Source organism: Drosophila albomicans, chromosome 3, assembly GCF_009650485.2.
Source record: "Drosophila albomicans strain 15112-1751.03 chromosome 3, ASM965048v2, whole genome shotgun sequence".
NCBI lineage: Eukaryota > Metazoa > Arthropoda > Insecta > Diptera > Drosophilidae > Drosophila > Drosophila albomicans.
The window spans coordinates 48,990,104-49,008,213 of NC_047629.2; the positions used below are offsets into that span (position 1 = coordinate 48,990,104).

General features: G+C 35.2%; 4 protein-coding genes across 19 annotated transcripts in view; 2 read left to right on the plus strand and 2 right to left on the minus strand.

Annotated features, from left to right (window-relative positions):
• Positions 1-29: 29 nt before the first annotated feature.
• LOC117571566 (arrestin domain-containing protein 17) lies at positions 30-4,226 on the minus strand. 3 transcript variants are annotated; one of them, XM_052003460.1, is made up of 4 exons: positions 4,011-4,226; positions 1,647-2,171; positions 1,403-1,588; positions 30-572 (listed from the first exon to the last, which is right to left on the minus strand). In XM_052003460.1, the coding sequence occupies exons 2-4, from the start codon at positions 2,097-2,099 to the stop codon at positions 192-194; spliced, it is 1,020 nt and encodes a 339-aa protein (XP_051859420.1). In that variant the 5' UTR covers positions 2,100-2,171; positions 4,011-4,226; the 3' UTR covers positions 30-191. The 3 variants fall into 3 exon arrangements, with proteins under 3 accessions (XP_051859420.1, XP_034109666.1, XP_051859421.1); XM_034253775.2 differs by having other exon boundaries at positions 3,734-4,226; XM_052003461.1 differs by having other exon boundaries at positions 4,128-4,200.
• An 870-nt stretch (positions 4,227-5,096) lies between these two features.
• Positions 5,097-14,628, plus strand: LOC117572024 (probable E3 ubiquitin-protein ligase bre1). 4 transcript variants are annotated; one of them, XM_052003455.1, is made up of 5 exons: positions 5,097-5,114; positions 10,491-11,014; positions 12,268-12,728; positions 13,650-13,810; positions 13,864-14,628. In XM_052003455.1, the coding sequence occupies exons 2-5, from the start codon at positions 10,502-10,504 to the stop codon at positions 14,397-14,399; spliced, it is 1,671 nt and encodes a 556-aa protein (XP_051859415.1). In that variant the 5' UTR covers positions 5,097-5,114; positions 10,491-10,501; the 3' UTR covers positions 14,400-14,628. The 4 variants fall into 4 exon arrangements, with proteins under 4 accessions (XP_051859415.1, XP_051859413.1, XP_051859416.1 ...); XM_052003453.1 differs by lacking the exon at positions 5,097-5,114 and adding an exon at positions 7,049-7,138; XM_052003456.1 differs by lacking the exon at positions 5,097-5,114 and adding an exon at positions 7,049-7,138 and having other exon boundaries at positions 13,882-14,628.
• A 492-nt stretch (positions 14,629-15,120) lies between these two features.
• LOC117568116 (osteopetrosis-associated transmembrane protein 1) lies at positions 15,121-16,688 on the minus strand. Its single transcript, XM_034248520.2, has 3 exons — positions 16,289-16,688; positions 15,817-16,010; positions 15,121-15,753 (listed from the first exon to the last, which is right to left on the minus strand). The coding sequence occupies exons 1-3, from the start codon at positions 16,602-16,604 to the stop codon at positions 15,385-15,387; spliced, it is 879 nt and encodes a 292-aa protein (XP_034104411.1). The 5' UTR covers positions 16,605-16,688; the 3' UTR covers positions 15,121-15,384.
• A 336-nt stretch (positions 16,689-17,024) lies between these two features.
• Positions 17,025-18,110, plus strand: part of LOC117568110 (uncharacterized) — a 74,685-nt gene continuing 73,599 nt past the window's right edge. For 10 of the 11 annotated variants that reach the window (XM_052003449.1, XM_034248501.2, XM_034248505.2 and 7 more), the window contains exon 1: positions 17,025-17,914. The gene's annotated coding sequence lies outside the window, so the exon portion shown is untranslated. The remainder of the gene's footprint in view (positions 17,915-18,110) is intronic. The other variant, XM_052003446.1, reaches the window with a different exon arrangement.

Here is an 18,110-nt window from a genome sequence, read left to right on the forward strand (position 1 = left end):
AACATTCGATTTAATCCCAAGTAAAACATTTTCATCGTTTTCGTTTACTGTCTTTTTAGTGGTGTCACAAAACATTACAAAATGAATTAAACGTTAAATAAGTTATAAATTAATTTATGGCGCAAATATTAGATTAACAATCGAACGCATAATTCCAAGTCGAGTGTTCAGATGTGATTCTGGATGGATCCCTATGCGTCGGGTTTCTCGTGCAGCCACGGACGGAATATGGGCAGCGTGGATGGATAATGCGTGTCGGGCTTAAGCACCGATTCGGGCCACGTGTTGCTCACATCGTTGGCATTGTTACGGAACGGATAAGTGGCCAAAACAATGGGCAGCTGCAGCTTGACCTCCTTCTCCATGGACTTGGGTTCGATGACAAAGAAAACATCGTAGGTGATTTTGATCAAGTGGCAACCTTGAAGATTGGTTGGCGGCAACGGTGGCACATAGAGGCTATCGTTATGCCACTCATCCTTGCCCCCAGGACGTATCTTGCCACGCACCAACACAGCCAATGCTCGCTTCTCCGTTTGCACAGTTTTGCCACGCGCCAAGTATTCAATTGTCTGCAAGAAATTGAGAAAATATCAACATTAGTATTAGTATTAGTATTAGTATTAGTATTAGTATTAGTATTAGTATTAGTATTAGTATTAGTATTAGTATTAGTATTAGTATTAGTATTAGTATTAGTATTAGTATTAGTATTAGTATTAGTATTAGTATTAGTATTAGTATTAGTATTAGTATTAGTATTAGTATTAGTATTAGTATTAGTATTAGTATTAGTATTAGTATTAGTATTAGTATTAGTATTAGTATTAGTATTAGTATTAGTATTAGTATTAGTATTAGTATTAGTATTAGTATTAGTATTAGTATTAGTATTAGTATTAGTATTAGTATTAGTATTAGTATTAGTATTAGTATTAGTATTAGTATTAGTATTAGTATTAGTATTAGTATTAGTATTAGTATTAGTATTAGTATTAGTATTAGTATTAGTATTAGTATTAGTATTAGTATTAGTATTAGTATTAGTATTAGTATTAGTATTAGTATTAGTATTAGTATTAGTATTAGTATTAGTATTAGTATTAGTATTAGTATTAGTATTAGTATTAGTATTAGTATTAGTATTAGTATTAGTATTAGTATTAGTATTAGTATTAGTATTAGTATTAGTATTAGTATTAGTATTAGTATTAGTATTAGTATTAGTATTAGTATTAGTATTAGTATTAGTATTAGTATTAGTATTAGCATTAGCATTAGCACTAGCATTAGCATTAGCATTAGCATTAGTATTAGTATTAGTATTAGTATTTTTATTAGTATTAGTATTAGTATTTTTATTAGTATTAGTATTATTTGCAAATCTTTATACTTTAACTACCTCTGTTAGCGATGCCTTGGTGCGTTTGATTGTCACATTGCTGGCATTCGATATGAATGCTGTGACCAGTATATTCTCTCCGGGCACATAACCACCACGATCCAAGATCACACGACACTTGATCTGTCCACCGCCCACGCAGGCAACCACGCCCAGCTTATGCTCCACCTCGCATGTGAACGGTTGCTAAATGAAAGACAAATTAATTCGCTTGCTGTTGGTGAACTTCATCACATCTACATACCGATAAAATAGGCTTCTCTAGGTTCAGATCGATGGGATTCATTACAATGAACACTTGATGATTCTTGTGAGTCAGTCCCTTGGGTTCTCGCAGCGCCGCTGTGCAGAAATACTGTATCCAACCGAAGCTGCCCAGGAATGTGGAAGGCAAACCCACCGGCAGTCCGAGTTTGAAGGGGAAACTATGTATGCCTGGGGAGAGGATGGCAGGTCCTTGATCCACATCGCCCAGCAGTCGCATGCGAAAATCTATGTAGTTCTCCTTGTCGTAGGTGCGCTCCTGACGTCCCCCCGCACGCACCACGCCCTCGCCCACGACATGGAAATGAAGTCCCAAGGCGGGTGTCTCATCCTGCAGTTCGATGAGCACACGACCGGAGAGGAATTGTCCCGGAAAGTACAGCAACGAGGTGTTGTCAAAGATGATGAGAAATTTCAGCAGTTTACGCGGCATCTTCACTTTGATCTATTTTGGGCAGTCTTTAAATGGCAAAAGTGTGATGACCCTATAACCTTGAAAATGAAGCTGAAAACGTAGATGGAAAAAAAGGTTAATAATATGCTGAGACGATATAATTAAAAAACTGTAAGTATTTATTAAATTAGTCGAAATGTGCGTAACACAAGAAGGTATTATTGGATCCATTAAACAAATCATTTCTTAATGAAATCGAAAAGTTAATAAAGTCAATGGTTGAGTTAATACAGTCAAGTAACTAGATCTCATTTGCCATAAAAGCTAGCGATTTCTATCTTTCTGTGAAGCTTTCTGTAAGCATGTATCACTTTTAATTGTTTTAGTTTATGGAAATCACTCCCACATTAGACGACAACAAATAACAAGTACTATAAACACCTAATATTTCAATGTTTCTATAAATAGTAAAACACTTGAATGAATTAGAATATATCAATGGGATGCTTCACAAATATTTCATTTTTGTTAAAATTTATTTTATTTCTTTACTACTGATGTTTGAATAGTTTTGAAACTGGTTGAACTATCGAATATACCAATTACATACATCACAAATATTTTATGTTTTTGATTCAATTTATTTTATTCATGTTTCTCTGAAGTGTGAAAGGCTTCAAAACTGAAATACACTCGCTGAAATTATGAAAATTTTCCTCACAATTTTAGCTCGTTAAGTTAGCTGCACTGCAAACAAGTTGGCAGGACTTGCGCCCAAAGTGGCAGCACTTCGCATACTTAATATTCAAGTTGCCCATCTGCAGCTACAGTCAAGCTTGACAGCAACGCATCCACACATCTTGCTGATAGTTTTAAAACTGGCTGAACTACAGGATATACCAATTGAAAACTTCACACATGTTTTTGAATCAATTCATATTATTCATTTTTTGAAGTTTGAAAAGTTTTAAAACTGAAATAATCTAGCTGAATTTATGAAAATTCCTTCACAATTTTAGCTCGTTAAGTTGGCTGCAGTATAAACAGGTTGGCAGGACTTGCGCCTAAAGTGGCAAACCTTCGCATACTTTATACTTAAGATGCAGCTACAGTCAAGCTTGCCAGTAACGCATCCACACATCTTTCGGTTATGATTACTTAACATGCAATTCGTTAACCCGGCCCACGTACAAAACTGAACACATCAAGTCATCGAATATAGACTTACTAAACAATATTTATGGCTTGAACGCATGCATAACTCAAAGAGTATCGGATGAATTTTGTTGGTACAGTTCAATGCGTTTTCATATGATTTTTTTTTGGCAACAATGGAGAGAAACCTGTGCTGAAATAATGTCGTAATTGCCATTAAATTGATGCCAAAGTCACGTTAGTCGAGCTTTTCACTTTTTAAATGGCGCTGAAATCATCCGAAAGAGCGAACCAACAACGGAAACCCCGGGAGATTTATGCAGTATAATGTGAGCTGGGTTAACTATGAAAAATCTCGTATTAACCGAAAATGTATTGAGGAATTCGCACAGTGCCAGTATTTCAGGTATACACACACACACACACACAGACGTACACTATGGGTGTGTTTGTGTGTTGTGTGTATTATTGCAAGGTTAAAATAAAGTGCGTTCAGCTTGACAGACAAATCTACATACAAATCCGTTGTGCTGATGCCGATGCCAATTCCAATTCCGAGTTCCACAAAAGCGTTTGACAAATCCGTCGAGGGAAGAGCTTTGCCTTGCTTTGCTTTGCTTTGGTTTGGTGAGTATTCGACGTGGGTGCAACAACGACAACCGACCGACAACGATAGCGACAAAATACTTGTTTATTCGTTCAATACACTCACACAGACACACAAACACACACACACTCGTTCACTCAGACACTCATCGTTTATTCATTTGTTTGTTTGTCGACCTAGCCTCATACATATGTTAGCGATGTTATTATTTTTTTGCTTTTTGTTTTCTGGTTTATTGTTTTATTTTTTTCGTTTTTAGTTGTTGTTTTCCTATCGTTTTTCACGTTGTCTTTTGTCTCCTTTACTCAAAAGATTTTTCAGCAGCTTCGCGCAAGCGCTTTTCGTGGTTCTCCAACCAAATACGAGAGAGTTAACCGCGCGCGCTGACGTTTGTTTAACAACTAAAAAACTTGGTTGACGCCTCTCAGCCAACTTGGGTTTTGTCCCCATCCAGCTCATAGAGATGCGAGATCGTGCTGTGCACGACAGCGTGACGGCAGAATGATTTTAGAGGAATAGTCTAAAGTTTTAATTGGGGTATTTTATTTAGAAAAAGTTTATATTGTTCTTTTTCTTAGGAAAAACTTTAACGAAACTTAAGAAAACTTAAGTTAGTTACAGTAAAATAAATCAGAAACATGTTTAGAATTTATTTCTTAATTATAAAGATTTTCTAATTTATCGAAATTTGAGTTGATTGAGTATAAAATATTTGTATGCTTAACATTTTAAGACCAGCTTCAAATTTGTAATTAAATTATTTATTAAATATTATTATAATAATATATAATTAAATAATAATGGAAAAGCGATCAGTAAAATGTAAATAATTGTTGATAATCCTTAACATTTCAATAAAAAATACTATTCCTAAACATTTTTTATATAAAACAAAATTCTATAAGAAATATCACTTTATTTCAGTTTAATACATAAAAATTTATTTAGTTGACAAACTATGCGTGTATGCATTGTTTCATTTATAGTGCTTAAAATTTGTATTTAATATAAAATTCTATATGAAATTTAATTTCATTTCAGTTTAGTATAAAATATTTAAACAGTTCACAAAATATGTATGTAAACATTTTTCTTTAATCGTGCTAAAGTCGTGCTTAGCGTATTTACTCACCCCTATCTCATGTGTGTTGTGTTGTGGGCATTGTAGCTGTGTTGAAAATACAGGTTTGGAGCACACCTGGGCTTACTCAGAGCTGTGGTGAATAGAGCACACTGATCTCTAGTATTTGCGGCTTGCTCTCTCTGTTTCTCACTAGATTGATTTGAGTATGGTAAGTATTAGCATTTAGCTTCAGTTCTGAGGTTCTACCTTCAAAATGCCAAAAGCACATTTACATAAAAATGCAATTAGCTAATGTTTAATTAGTTAGATAATAAAAATGCATACAAGGTAAGTAAGAAAGGTAAGTATCACTAAAAGCATATAACTTTTAATTTCTTTTAAATAATTCGCTTTTTTATGTAGCATACTTTTACTAGAAAAGCGCTTAAAAGTAGACAACTTCAAAAGAGAGACTTAGCACTAAAAATTGTGAATAGAATAGATCAAGAGTCTAGACCTCTCGATTCTACAGGTTACACCATGGTCAAGCTAATCTATTTGGAGTTTTTCGAAAGTTAATAAGTTTGTATAGCTTTGAATTCTTCTTAGAGAGTTGGCTTACGATATAATATAACTAAAAATAATTTAAAAAAAACTATGAAGAATGCTTGTGGCTTGATCGCAATATAATATAGGCAATAATGATTTCTTATGGAACTTTCTTTGTATGTATTTTGTATCCAAACAAAATAAATAAAAACAATTACTATAAGCACAATTTTTCTACAGATTCAGTACTATGATCAAAACATTTAAATAGTAAACACTCGCTTAAGGTTGTTAAAAGTCTTTGATGACGCAAAGTTTTTTTTTTTTGTTTTAAATTAATTATGTTTATTTACAAAAAAGAAACACAAAATTGCCGGTCGCAAGTCTTTTAGACGAAAAGTATAGAGTTGGTGAAACTATACACTTAAGCATGGGTTTTAATTAGTCTGGCTTGAGGCATCAGACTTATGAGTAAAGTCTTTCGCAGTAAGAACAGAGGTCAGAATGGGCATAATTATGATATTTGGGCTATTTGCTAGGTTCACACAACAATTAAAACCGGTTTGGCGCATGGTTATGCTTCAAAGCTTAGGAGCTTTGCAAGGAAAACGACTTAAATGGGCCATGCCGAATATTTAAATACACTAATTGGCAGTTTGTGGAGCAATATTTATAAGAAAAGTTAAGTAAAGTAGAGAATGAATAAAGTAAGTTTCAAATTTATAAAAAATTTAAGACATTACAAGCTTGATGAACGGCTTGTAATACCCCATTGTGTAGGGTATAAACGGCTGCAATAACTGCGCCACATGAAAATGAAAGGCCAAACAGTCTAGCATAAAAAATAAACCCGAAAACAAACGTAACTTGTTGCAAGTGCAACAGACGCCGTCACGATGTTTGAAATGGACTAAAAGAAAAACTTAAAAAAAAAAAACAAAAAACTGGAATTGATTGAGATCAGCGGCCACTTGTTGAGTAACTGAGTAATGTTTATGTTAATGTTTATGCTAATGCTTAAAAACTCATTTATGTTGTGGCGAAATAGTCAATTAAACCAGGTATAGATTATGAAATTTGTCTTTCTTTTTTTTTAATGTTAAGATAAAAACAATAAGTAGGGAATGACAATTCCCATAATTTCGTTTATCAGCAGAAATCTTTTGCCCGTTTCATAAGATCTGTGAGCTGCAGTTTGGTAGCTGAGAATTTGTTGGGCAAACACAAAACAGAAGACAGACAAACAATTGACAGCTCAGCAGGAGGCAGCCGAAGCAGCAACAGCAGGAGGGGAAGATGAAGTGCGGCGCTGAGTCTGGAGCAATTACGTTAGGCAAGTTACAAAACTGAACCGTGAAGTTACCGTAAGAGCGTAGTTGCAAACAAATTTTTCGAGTAAATGAAGGAGTGTGTGTGTCGGTGTATGTGTGTGCGAAGACAACAACAGCGCGCGCTGCCGAAAGCTGCCGAAGACAACTTTTGGTTCGTTACTCTCTTGAGCTCACTCGCGCTCTCTCTGAATCTTGCTCTCTTTGGCTAAAGTTTCTCTTGCAGCTTAGAGTCGAAGACGTTGTTGAGCGCGGTTTGTTGTTGCTTTTTAGTTGAATTCGGATTCTTGGCTCAGTTGTTGTGACGACGCCAAATGTGTTGGTTGAGCTTAACGGCGGGCTGCCAGCAGGTGTAACCAAACGGGAAAGTTCAAAAGTATAAAAGCCACACACACACTCACACACACGTATACGTGCACATAAATTCTCACACACTCACACACACACGCGCAGGCGCATTTACATAAAAAGTGTAACAAACCGAAGAGAATTGCGGGCTATAAAAGATCATAATAAGCCGCAATTGATGGCATTTAAGGCCAATTGCAGTGCAAATATTTATGACAAACAAATCAAATTAATTCTTATAGAAAGTTTGTGCCACAAATCCATAAAAACAATAACATTAAACGTGATAATAACAATAAACAAACAACAAACGCTCCATCAACAATAACAATACGGCATAAATTTATACCGTTATCGTTAGATGATCGTAGGTCTTCTTCTTTTATTTTGCGCATATTATGTAAATAATTTTATTCGTGATTATGTATTAACGGTCAGCGCTTTAAACTTGGCCAAAATGCTAATGACTCTGTGCTAAATATATGCGGCGCATCTCTCAAGACGTTTAACGATTTCAAGCCGCGTTGCGTTGCGTTGCGCGTCGTCGTGTACGTATAATTATTTGATGCACTGTAACTTTCTATGGGCGGCGCAGTTTTTAACCGAAGCTAAAACCAAAACCAAAACCAACTTCCCCCTTGAGGCGCCCGCACACTCACACACCCCCGCACATCTCCCAAGCAATTCAACATAATTAACCATTATAAATGGAAGTCGGCGCAAAAAAACAACGTGAAGATAAAGCCACTAATTTTCCGTTGGTCACTTATCTGATACCCTTTAAAGTTTAAATTGATAAATTTTGCTGTTGCTAAAAAGAATATTGGAATTTATGAAAATCGTATAACACTTTCATTGTTAGATTTGTGTGAGAAAATAATTTTTACCGACTTTAAAGAAGCTGTTATAAACTTTTTCCTTAAAATACTTGAAGCTTGTTTTAAAGAAAGGAAGAAAATTGGTTAAACTTTTTAAAACAAACTATTCTTTGGATGGTAGTTAATTTTGCCTTTTCCAAAAAATAATATTGGAATTTATAAAAATCGTATAACACTTTCATTGATCGAATTGTGCGAGAAAATAATTCTGTTTGACTTTATTAAAGGTTTCTTTAAAATTCTTGAAGTTGTTCTAAAAGAAAGAAGAAAATTGGTAAAAATTTCTAAAACAAAGTATTCTTTGGATTTAACTTGTTACTAAAAAGAATATTAAAATTTATAAAGATCGTATATCACTTTCTTTGTTAGAAATGTATGCGGAAAAATTTGTGTTTGATGTTAAAGTAGCTGTTATTCAATTTTTCCTTAAAATGCTTGAAGTTTTTCTAAAAGAAGAAAGAAAATTGGTAAAATTCTTACAACAGACTATTCTTCTTTGAATTGAACTTGATGCATGTATTATTTTGGACTTACCATTACAAATATTTATGATTATCAAAAAGTGAAAAGAGAATAGTTCAAAACTTTTTCAAATTTATCATGCCAAAACCTAAACTTGATTTTTACAATCCAACTTTCAACTTAAATAATTCCCACGCATCATATGAACTTTTACTTCCTGTTACCTTATAGTCAATATACCCCACTAAGTCACTACCACACCATATAGGGTATATCATAATAATGCGTTACAGTTGAGATTCATTCATCTACGCTACGCTTTGAGTTATTTTGAAAGTTTCTTTTTTTTTTTTATTTATGCTTTGCGCCGTAGTAAAAGTCTTTACACAGAGCTTGTATTAAGCGCCGTACTAAGCTCGTTAGTCGCTAACTAAGTGTTGGTGTTATGCTTTAAGTACTTGTATTTAGTGCTTTCATTTTAAATGCCAAACAAAAACTTCAATCTGGGTGTGGTATATGCTCAAACCTGATGGCCGATGTCGCTGCTCAGTTGTCTGGCTACCAACCACAACAACAGCAACAACCACAACAACAACAACAGCCACAACCACAACAACAACACCTTAAGACAACAACGAGAAACACCAACGAGCAATAACAAACTAAATGAGCAAATGCCAATGTGTCTGGAAATTGTAATTCTGCACAGGCTTAAGACTTAGCAATATCCAGTTTTTGTATGCGATTTTCTTGAATCTTAAGTGCGCTATGATCTGTTATTTATGTATTACATTAATTGAATACAATGTGTAGCATGGATTGTCCAGACCGTATGACAGTTTCATTTAAGCGGATACAGTCAAGCATGCTTATAAGGCATACAGTTTTGCACTGATTTGTATAACAGTTTAGCAAATTGTAATATGAAACGATGCCAATGCAAAGAATGATAATTTTAAATGCAAGTTGTTATATGTATAACAGTTTGTACCAGTTTATATTGAATTGAATGACGATTTTATAACATTTTTAGAATCTCAGTATAACAGTTTACAAATTTGTAGCATGATTTAACACCGAAGAAGGTGTTATGCAAAGAGTATCCGTTGTTATGTGTATAACAGTTTAAGGAATTATAATTAAACTTAGATGAGTTAGCAACATGTTCAGAAACTTAGTATAACAGTTTATAACAGATCTTAATTTAAAATATGTTTACATACAAACTAATTCTGAACTTTTATATCACACGTATAACTGTTTATAAGTTATATTTGTATTGTATAACACTTTATAACAGATTCTTATGATATCACTCTATAATATATTTCAATATAATTTATATCTGAATTGTGATGCTATGTGTATAACAGTTTATAACAACCTAAATTCATGTACTCAACTTCTTTAATGATATTTGCAAACATAGCACATACTCAGCATAGAGTAAACATCAGATTGCGTTCATGTTGTTACTGATTATATTGCAGTTTCTATGCTGAACAACTGAAAACAGAGACGCAGAGATAGAATTAAGTTTGGTGTACTTAGCTTTCTCTTTTCGAAACGGAAAGGAAACTGATATCTCAGACAATTAATCAAAACAACAATACGGAAGCAATTTGATCAGGATGCACAATGGTGTTGTATGTGAACACGTATTTCTTATTTTGTTTATTTGTTTCTCTCATTCATTCTTTGGCCACTCGAAGAGGAAGCCAAACGATTTAACCCTTTTGTTAATTTTGTTTTGCTTTGCTTGGTTTTATAATGTGATACTCCAGTGATTCTTCAGTTTTGCTTTGGGTGACGTCATTAATGAACATGTACATACATTATGCTTGTATGTATGAAATTCCCAGCGATTGTTCCTTCGATGAATCAACTGGATTTAGGTCGATTCCAAAGTGCAAATGAGTTTCGAGAGAAGACTCGAGAAGACACATAACAATCTTCTGATGCTGTATCTGTATCTCACTCTCTCTTTCTCTCTTTTTATGTGTTTTTTGTGTTCTCTTGATGGCGCTCTTCTGCTCGCAGTGCCAACAACAATGTTGGAGGAAGACAACGCCTCCCTGAAGAAGGCCTCAATCACGGCCACAGTCTCCACAGCCGCTTCCCTCTTCGAGAACTCCAGCAAATGTCAACCCAATGATAATGATGATGACTTGAATGTTGATTGCGATTCATATGGCTCAATGGAAACACTTTCCGACACCGTCTCCATAACAATCGATGGTGAAAAACATTGGGTCTCAGGTGTGGATTCATCGACCACCTGTGCTGATCTGATTTGTGCACTGCTTCAGTATCAGGATCTCGAGGAGAAGCATGGAAGTTCGAGTACGAAAGCGATTGGCAAATCAAACAACCAAATTACCATCCAAACCAAAGAGGAGGACGACCAACAGGCGACCAACTTTAGCAAGAGTCTAGTAAAGAAGAACTCGCATGAATACGTGATTGTCAAGCAATTGAGAAACTGTCATTTCGAGGAATATTTGGATGGCAGCACTCGTCTGCTTGACGTCATTCCACTGCGAGATAATTTCGGCAAGAAACTGGTGAGTTTTCCATGGTGAATCTTCGGAATTAGAAACCAGACATGGTAATCATTAAAAGCTATTTAAAAAACAATTACATTATAATGATTATATTTTGAATTAATGTTGGTTTCTTCTTCAACCATTATAAGTAATTATAAGTAATTGAATTTCTTTTTCTACCATAATAATCTTTATCACAAAATATAATCGTGACTCAAAAAAACAAGCAAAAAAATTAAGTTGAGTGTGCTCCATTGTGAATAAAAGCAAAACAGTTCGGTATTAATTTTAAAATGTATCAAATTAATATGCCGCCAATACTAAAACTAAAACCTACATTTGGTATATATTTATATATAGTACTACATTCAAAATATATCATAAAATGCAAAATATGCCAGAATGTCAGCCAAAGCAACTACCAAATGTACTATACGTTAAAAGTAATTGATTATTTAATAAAAAAAATTAAATAATTCTTATTACGAACGTTGATAAATACTGTTAAATAAAGTCCCTTCAAATTACAATAAAAAAATTCCATTAATGTATCATAAATCGTTTCTTTCTTTATTTTATATAATCATAGCTAATTTTGTTTCTATCACAAAATAGTTCACTCTTGAAGTAATTTTTCAAATTTGAATATCTCTACACTTATTTCCAATTTATAATTTAAAAGTAAAATTTCTTTAATTCTTTATTCGCTTATAATCTTATCAAATTTCTTTGGATACGTTTTCTTATTTTAGTTACCAATTTACATCAATCTTTAATATACATTCTTCAATATATTTTATTCTCTCTCCTAGTCTATCTTCTTCTTTCGTTGCTTTATGGCCATGCCATCTGTATTTCCCCAATTCCTTAATAATCCGAAGAATTTTTTTTTATGGTATACTTCAAATATATGTAGATACAAATTTTCTCATTTTGTTTACCAATTTACTACGCTTTTTAAAAAGTATTCTTCAATGTTTTTTATTCTCATTCCTAATTTATCTTCAAGATATTCGACTACTTATTGCCAAGCTAAATTTTTGTATTTCTCAAAATGAGAATTAAGAATTCTCTTTTAGATTTAAGATTGTGATACAAACTTTCTCAATTTTACTAGTCACTTCCCATACATTTATAAAATGTAATCTTCAAGCAAACCAACATCTTCTAATTTTGATCTTCTCTATATTCCTTCTCCTTCCTTATTGAAAATGATCCCCGATCAATCGACAAATAATTGAGCTAACAAAACGCTTTCTTTCTCAACGCAGTGCGAGCTTCAGCTGCGAAATCTAGCGAGAACAACACCTGCTCTGACAGCGGCGAGAGTCAACAACCAGAACCATAACCATAACCAGCTGTTCTCGATGCTGTCCATGTCAACCGATAAGGACAGCGGCATGGGCAGTCCCGTGGGCAGTTCCCGAAGTGAACGATTCCGCAGACGGCGGGGCAAGCAGAGAGCTTCCATTGCGGCTGCTGCTGCTGCTGCCACAAAGTCGGTGGCACAAATGGCACTGCAGAGGGCAGCTGGCGATCAACAACCAAAGCGAAGCAAGCAACAGCAGCAACAACAACAGCAACTACAACAACAACAATCGGAACAACAGCAGGCAGAAGGAGAGCAAGAGGAAGAGGAGAAGGAACATTGCAATGGAAATCCAAACGAACGTCTTATGAATATTATATTGGCTCAAGACGAGACAATCCATAGGCAAATGTGCCTGCTAAAGTGAGTACAATACAACAATAAAATTATATTTAACCAGATTCCATTGATTAACTAACTTCTATATAACAGTTTTATATTGTTTATATACAATCTAGTCAATTTAAATTCATGTTTCTAAAGAGATATTCTCAAAAATAGACGTAAAGCAGTTGTATAACAGTTGATATAATAGCTTTAAACCATAGATAGATTAACCAACTTATGTTAAACAGCTTTCAATGTGTATAACAGTTTATACATATGCACATCAATTTAAAATTGTATATACAGATATGAATTTATGTAATAGTTGTTTAACAGTTAAAAGGCATTAACATCACATTTCGAAGATAGTTTTTGTTTAGGTTCACTTTTCCAATCTTTATGTGTCTACAGTGTAAATCCACAAATTATATAACAGTTGTGTAACAGTTGAAACATAACTAAATTATATTTCACAGCCCACATATATTTTGTAAAAATTTTGTAAAATTTCATCATATTTGTAAGATTCTCTTTTTCAATATTAATGTGTTTATAGTGTAAATTTGAAACCCACAAAGTGTATAACAGTTTTATAAAAGTTGTATACCAGTTGTATAACAGTTGAGATGCATTCTCATCGTATTTAGTAGTTCAAATTCTTAAATGGTAATTTAATAAAATGTTTATGTTTACATTCACAAAGTTTATAACAGTAGTATAACAATTAAAACATATTCAAATCACATTTCACAGCCAACATATATTTTCTAAATGTCATTTTCTTCTATATTAATCCTTAAAATATTTAACAGAGGTATAACAGACTATATAAAAGACTATATATTATATTTTATCTATTAACATCGATTTCAATTTAAATCTTTGCGAGTGTTTTATAGCTTGATTATGTGAAATATTAACGATTTACTAAACTTGACACTTTATTTCCCTCCGCAGTGAAAAGGAACAACAGATCTTGAAGATTGAGGAGGAAAAACATCGGGTGAGGGAACGAGAACTGGGCAAAAACTATTTACTAGATGCCTACTTGAAGACGATAGACAAACCAGCCGAGGCAGGCGATGAGCAACGACACAGAATACCGCAATTTCCCACAGGTTAGTAAGCTATATCAAAAGTGAGGTTAGGCACGTACTGAATACTCGATTAGTTGACTCAAACCTTTCAGATGACATGCAAATCTATTGGCTCGAAAAGGTTTACACACTCAACAAGCAACTGCAACGCGAGGAGGAGCAACTGCTGCGACTGCATGCGAAAGTGCGGAAGCAACAGGTGCGCTACGCTTACCACACGAAGGGAGAAGTGTTGCAACAGATCGATCGACTCGATGGCGAGCTGGCCGTGCAGGTGGCAGACATCTATCGCGTGGAACGACAACTGTTGATGGCCAATGAGCAGTTGAAGGCCAAATTGGGCGTCTTGGAATGTTTGGGACGTGAGTTTGAAGTGTTGCCGCACGTGAACGAGAGTCCAGACCTTGCCCCCAGTTGCCACGCGAACGTGCAACAGCTACGCGAAACGATTCGCAAACAAGATCCACAGCAAATCGAGAAGAATTGCAATGTGCGGCAGCTAACGGATGCCAAAATGCTCAAAAAGCAATTCTTTGGCGTTGTTGACAACCCTGAAACATCGTTATATGCCACCGATCTGGATATCGAGCATCTGGGCACACTTGTTTAGTTATAAACGCATCTTGTATACCTGCTTTAAGCTTAAGTTCAATCTGTATATATATATATATATCGACATGTATTCATATTCATATTCGTATTCACATTATCACAACTTGAAGAGATTCTCAATAATTTTACCAAAATGTTACAAACTAACCAAATGTTGATCATGTATGTCAAACATATGAATCTTGAGATTAAAAATACAAAATACAAAATAAAATAAAGTAGTTCAGTTTTCCAAAAATATTTAAAAAAGCTTTCTTATTGTAAAAGGAAATTCCCCAAGTAGCGATAACACTGAAAGGTAATTTAAAATATAGTATATACATATATAAAATATTTATAGATGCAAAGTAAAATAGTTAAAATTTTTAACAATTCATCGATTAATCGTGCACTTCAAATTCATATCTTTGTTTTTTTTTTTGGGAATCCCCTAATTGAAGGGAATTTCCGATTTGGGAATATAAAAGTACCTATGCTTATAAGGGAAATTCGTTCACGTTGGTTAACACATGAAGGGAAATATGTTCAAAAGATATTTCATGGATACAAATGAAATGGATTTGCTTAGGTTGCATAAAAAGCTCAACAATTTATGTAATACGATTTAAAATATCATTGTTTTTTTTAATATATATGTGGAAATTCGCATAGAAATTTAGAAATTTCATGTATACAAAATAAAAATGGCTCAACAATTTATTTTTTTGGGGTATCCCCCATTTTTAGAAGCAGAATTTCCCATTGCGACATGTTTTGAGGGAAATTCGCTAATTACTTGATACAAATAGAAATAGTTTCGTTTAGGTTAAAAAGGCTCAGCATTTTTTTTCTTGGGGAATCCCCTGTTTGTAGATAAAAGCGTATTTTCCAATTTCAGAATATAATACGTATGAGGAAAATTCGCTCAGTTTAGATAACAAATGAAGGGAATTTCCCATCAAACGAAATGCTTATCACACTAGTTGGGATGATGCTTATTTAATTTAGTTATTCTTTGGCTTAATTGCGGGCTCGTCGTCGCTGTCGCTCGAATCACTGGAAGCGTCAGGGCGCGTCAAAAGCTTCGCTATCTTTTCTGTGTTGGCTGTCACCTCAGCCGTAGACTCAGAGGGCGTCGACAGAATTGCCGCGGTGATCAATTGTGAGGTGGAAGGTGCATCGAGTTCAGGTTCCTGATCATTTAGCAGACCATGACGCGCCTCTCTGCGCTTGGTCAGCACAATGGCAGTGCCGTAGAAGAGCAACAGCGGTAGCAGAGCCACGACGCCAACGCTGGTCAGGAATGTTGTCATCTTAACTTCACGCTGACAGCATTTTAATTGCTTGGACCACAGGACACGGGTGCTATTCATCTGCAAGACAAAAGAAGTGCACAATAATATAAATGCTTTAAACCTTTAAACTGGCGCACCTACAATATCCTGTATATCGAAACAGATGTGACCCTTTTGTGACTTATCCAAATCCGTGTAGAAATCGTTCATATTCAGATAATGCGATTTACATTCGGTGCAAATATCTTTGGCATTGGTCGATCTATTGCACGCGAGGAAAGAGTTATATAAAACCGTGAAATTATTCCACAAGTGTCCACCAGATTCAAAACAATCTAAAAATACATGCAATTTGTTAATAAATATTGTTTACCAATTGGGATTTCATATGAATTACAGTCCAATAGGACATCTGAGCCAGAATGGCGACTGTCGCCCCCTGGCGGACACGAGCTGTAGAGAATTCCAATAGGACCTGTTATATTCTGCTTAAGTCCGTCAGAGGGCGTGCAGTCTCCAGTGACGCCGCCCTCTGGCTGGTATCGCAGTTGCTGACCGCAGATCAAATGCAATTGTGTTTGTTTACATTAGTCATCGACTCAGCTTGACTTACTTTCACAATAGGCTTTGTTCCACAGACCCTCGAGCAGTTCATGCGTGGTAATTACAATGTTTAAGCGATTCACATCCTTATAGAGATCCGAACAGTTCTGCATCAGCCCATTATAGCTGGCAACCATTTCATCATTTTGCGATTTGCAGCTGCCGCAAATTCGTTCATCGCGCACTGGAACTGCATGCGTTGTGGTGCAGATAATGAAATACATCTGTTTGTCCGCCAGATGATGCAAATCTTTAGTGCAATTAAGGGATACAACTGCATGCGTAAGGCAGCTCAAAATTGCCATTAGTAGCACAAGTTCGCGCATTTTAAAAGCGTTTTTTGAAACTATTTTTTGCGAGCAGTTCTTCTGCTGCTTCTGCTCTTTGTGTTTGGTTCTACTATGGGATGGTCACTCTAAATACGTTGCTCAACAGTGCCATTTTGAGCTTAACACCAATGTTGTAGCGCACAATGAGAGGGCTGTTTTAAAAGTTCCGTTAATAGCTTGTGTGCATATGACTTGCATCGACAAATTAATGCTCATTAAACTACTCATTAATAAATTTATATAAATAGAGTTAATATATTTATTTTTTGATTTTTTAATTAAAAATTTGTATATAAAAACAGCTTGCCGGGTTTTGTGATGGTGGTGGCTGCTGTTAAGTTACTGTTAATACATTCGCTCTCTTTCTCTCTGCACTCATTGGTTTTTGCAGAGTTAGCATTTTAGTTGTGAACGAATCGGCGACGCGTACGGTTAGAAAAGCGGACTGTTTAACAGTGGCAAAATAATTCCATTTTGTTAATGCAAAAATTTTTATTTAGCCGCAAACGAGCACGCGTCTGAAAAGAATTGTGTTTTGTTTAAAGAAGTGCGTGCAAAATATAACAACAAATTCGATTTGTGTGTGTGATAAGTGTGTGCATGAAATTGCAATACAGAAGAAAAGCAGAAAAAGAAAAAAACCCAACTTCTGTCCCGAGGCTGCTGCGCAACATTAGCAGGCGAAAATATTCGCCCAGACGACGCACCTACGACGCGTTCCGACAGATACAAATAAGAAAAAAAGAATAACACAAGAATTGAATTAAAATGTTTGCGATTTTATCGAGCAATGCACTGAGCAGCATCTTTTATACATTTTATAAATTCTAAGCGTGCAAATTCCTGTTTTACTTATTTGCAAAAATCAGTGTTGAATATTTGCAAAAAATAGAAGGAGGAGGAGTAGGAAAAGTGCCACAAAATAATCATGTACATTGTGTTGTCCATGTACTACTACATACAACTACAACGTTTATGCGAAGGTGCGTGTGTGTCTGTATGCAAAACAGAAGCCTGATGAACGGTGAACAGTGAACGGCACTCCTTTAGCGCAAAAAGAAATTAAATGAAAAAGGTAGCGTCGTCGTCTGCGTGCGAGCGAGAGCGAGAACGAAACAGAGAGTGCAAAAAGAGCGAAGCGAGCGATTGCTGCTGCGCCGAAGTTGAACTTCGCATACATACAAACGCAAGCAGAGGGCGTTCGTGTGTGTGTGTGTGCGTTTCTGTGTGTTTATGTGCAGCGGCAAAATTCTGCAAAAGCTTCAGCGCAATAATTGATGTTTTTGGTGCACATAAAAGTTTGACAGGTGCGTAGTGTTTTAAAATTATAAGCAAGTATATTATGTATGTTTATAATAGCGGCATTTTAGCCGCTTGTCCTATCTACGCCTGGTCACACTGCGCAGAAGCGCACTAGATTCCTGTTGGATGAGAGGGGGAGGCGCAGGTATTGCTGTAATTTTCTTGCACAGTGATCAAACAGCTGCTGGCTCATTGGGGGGA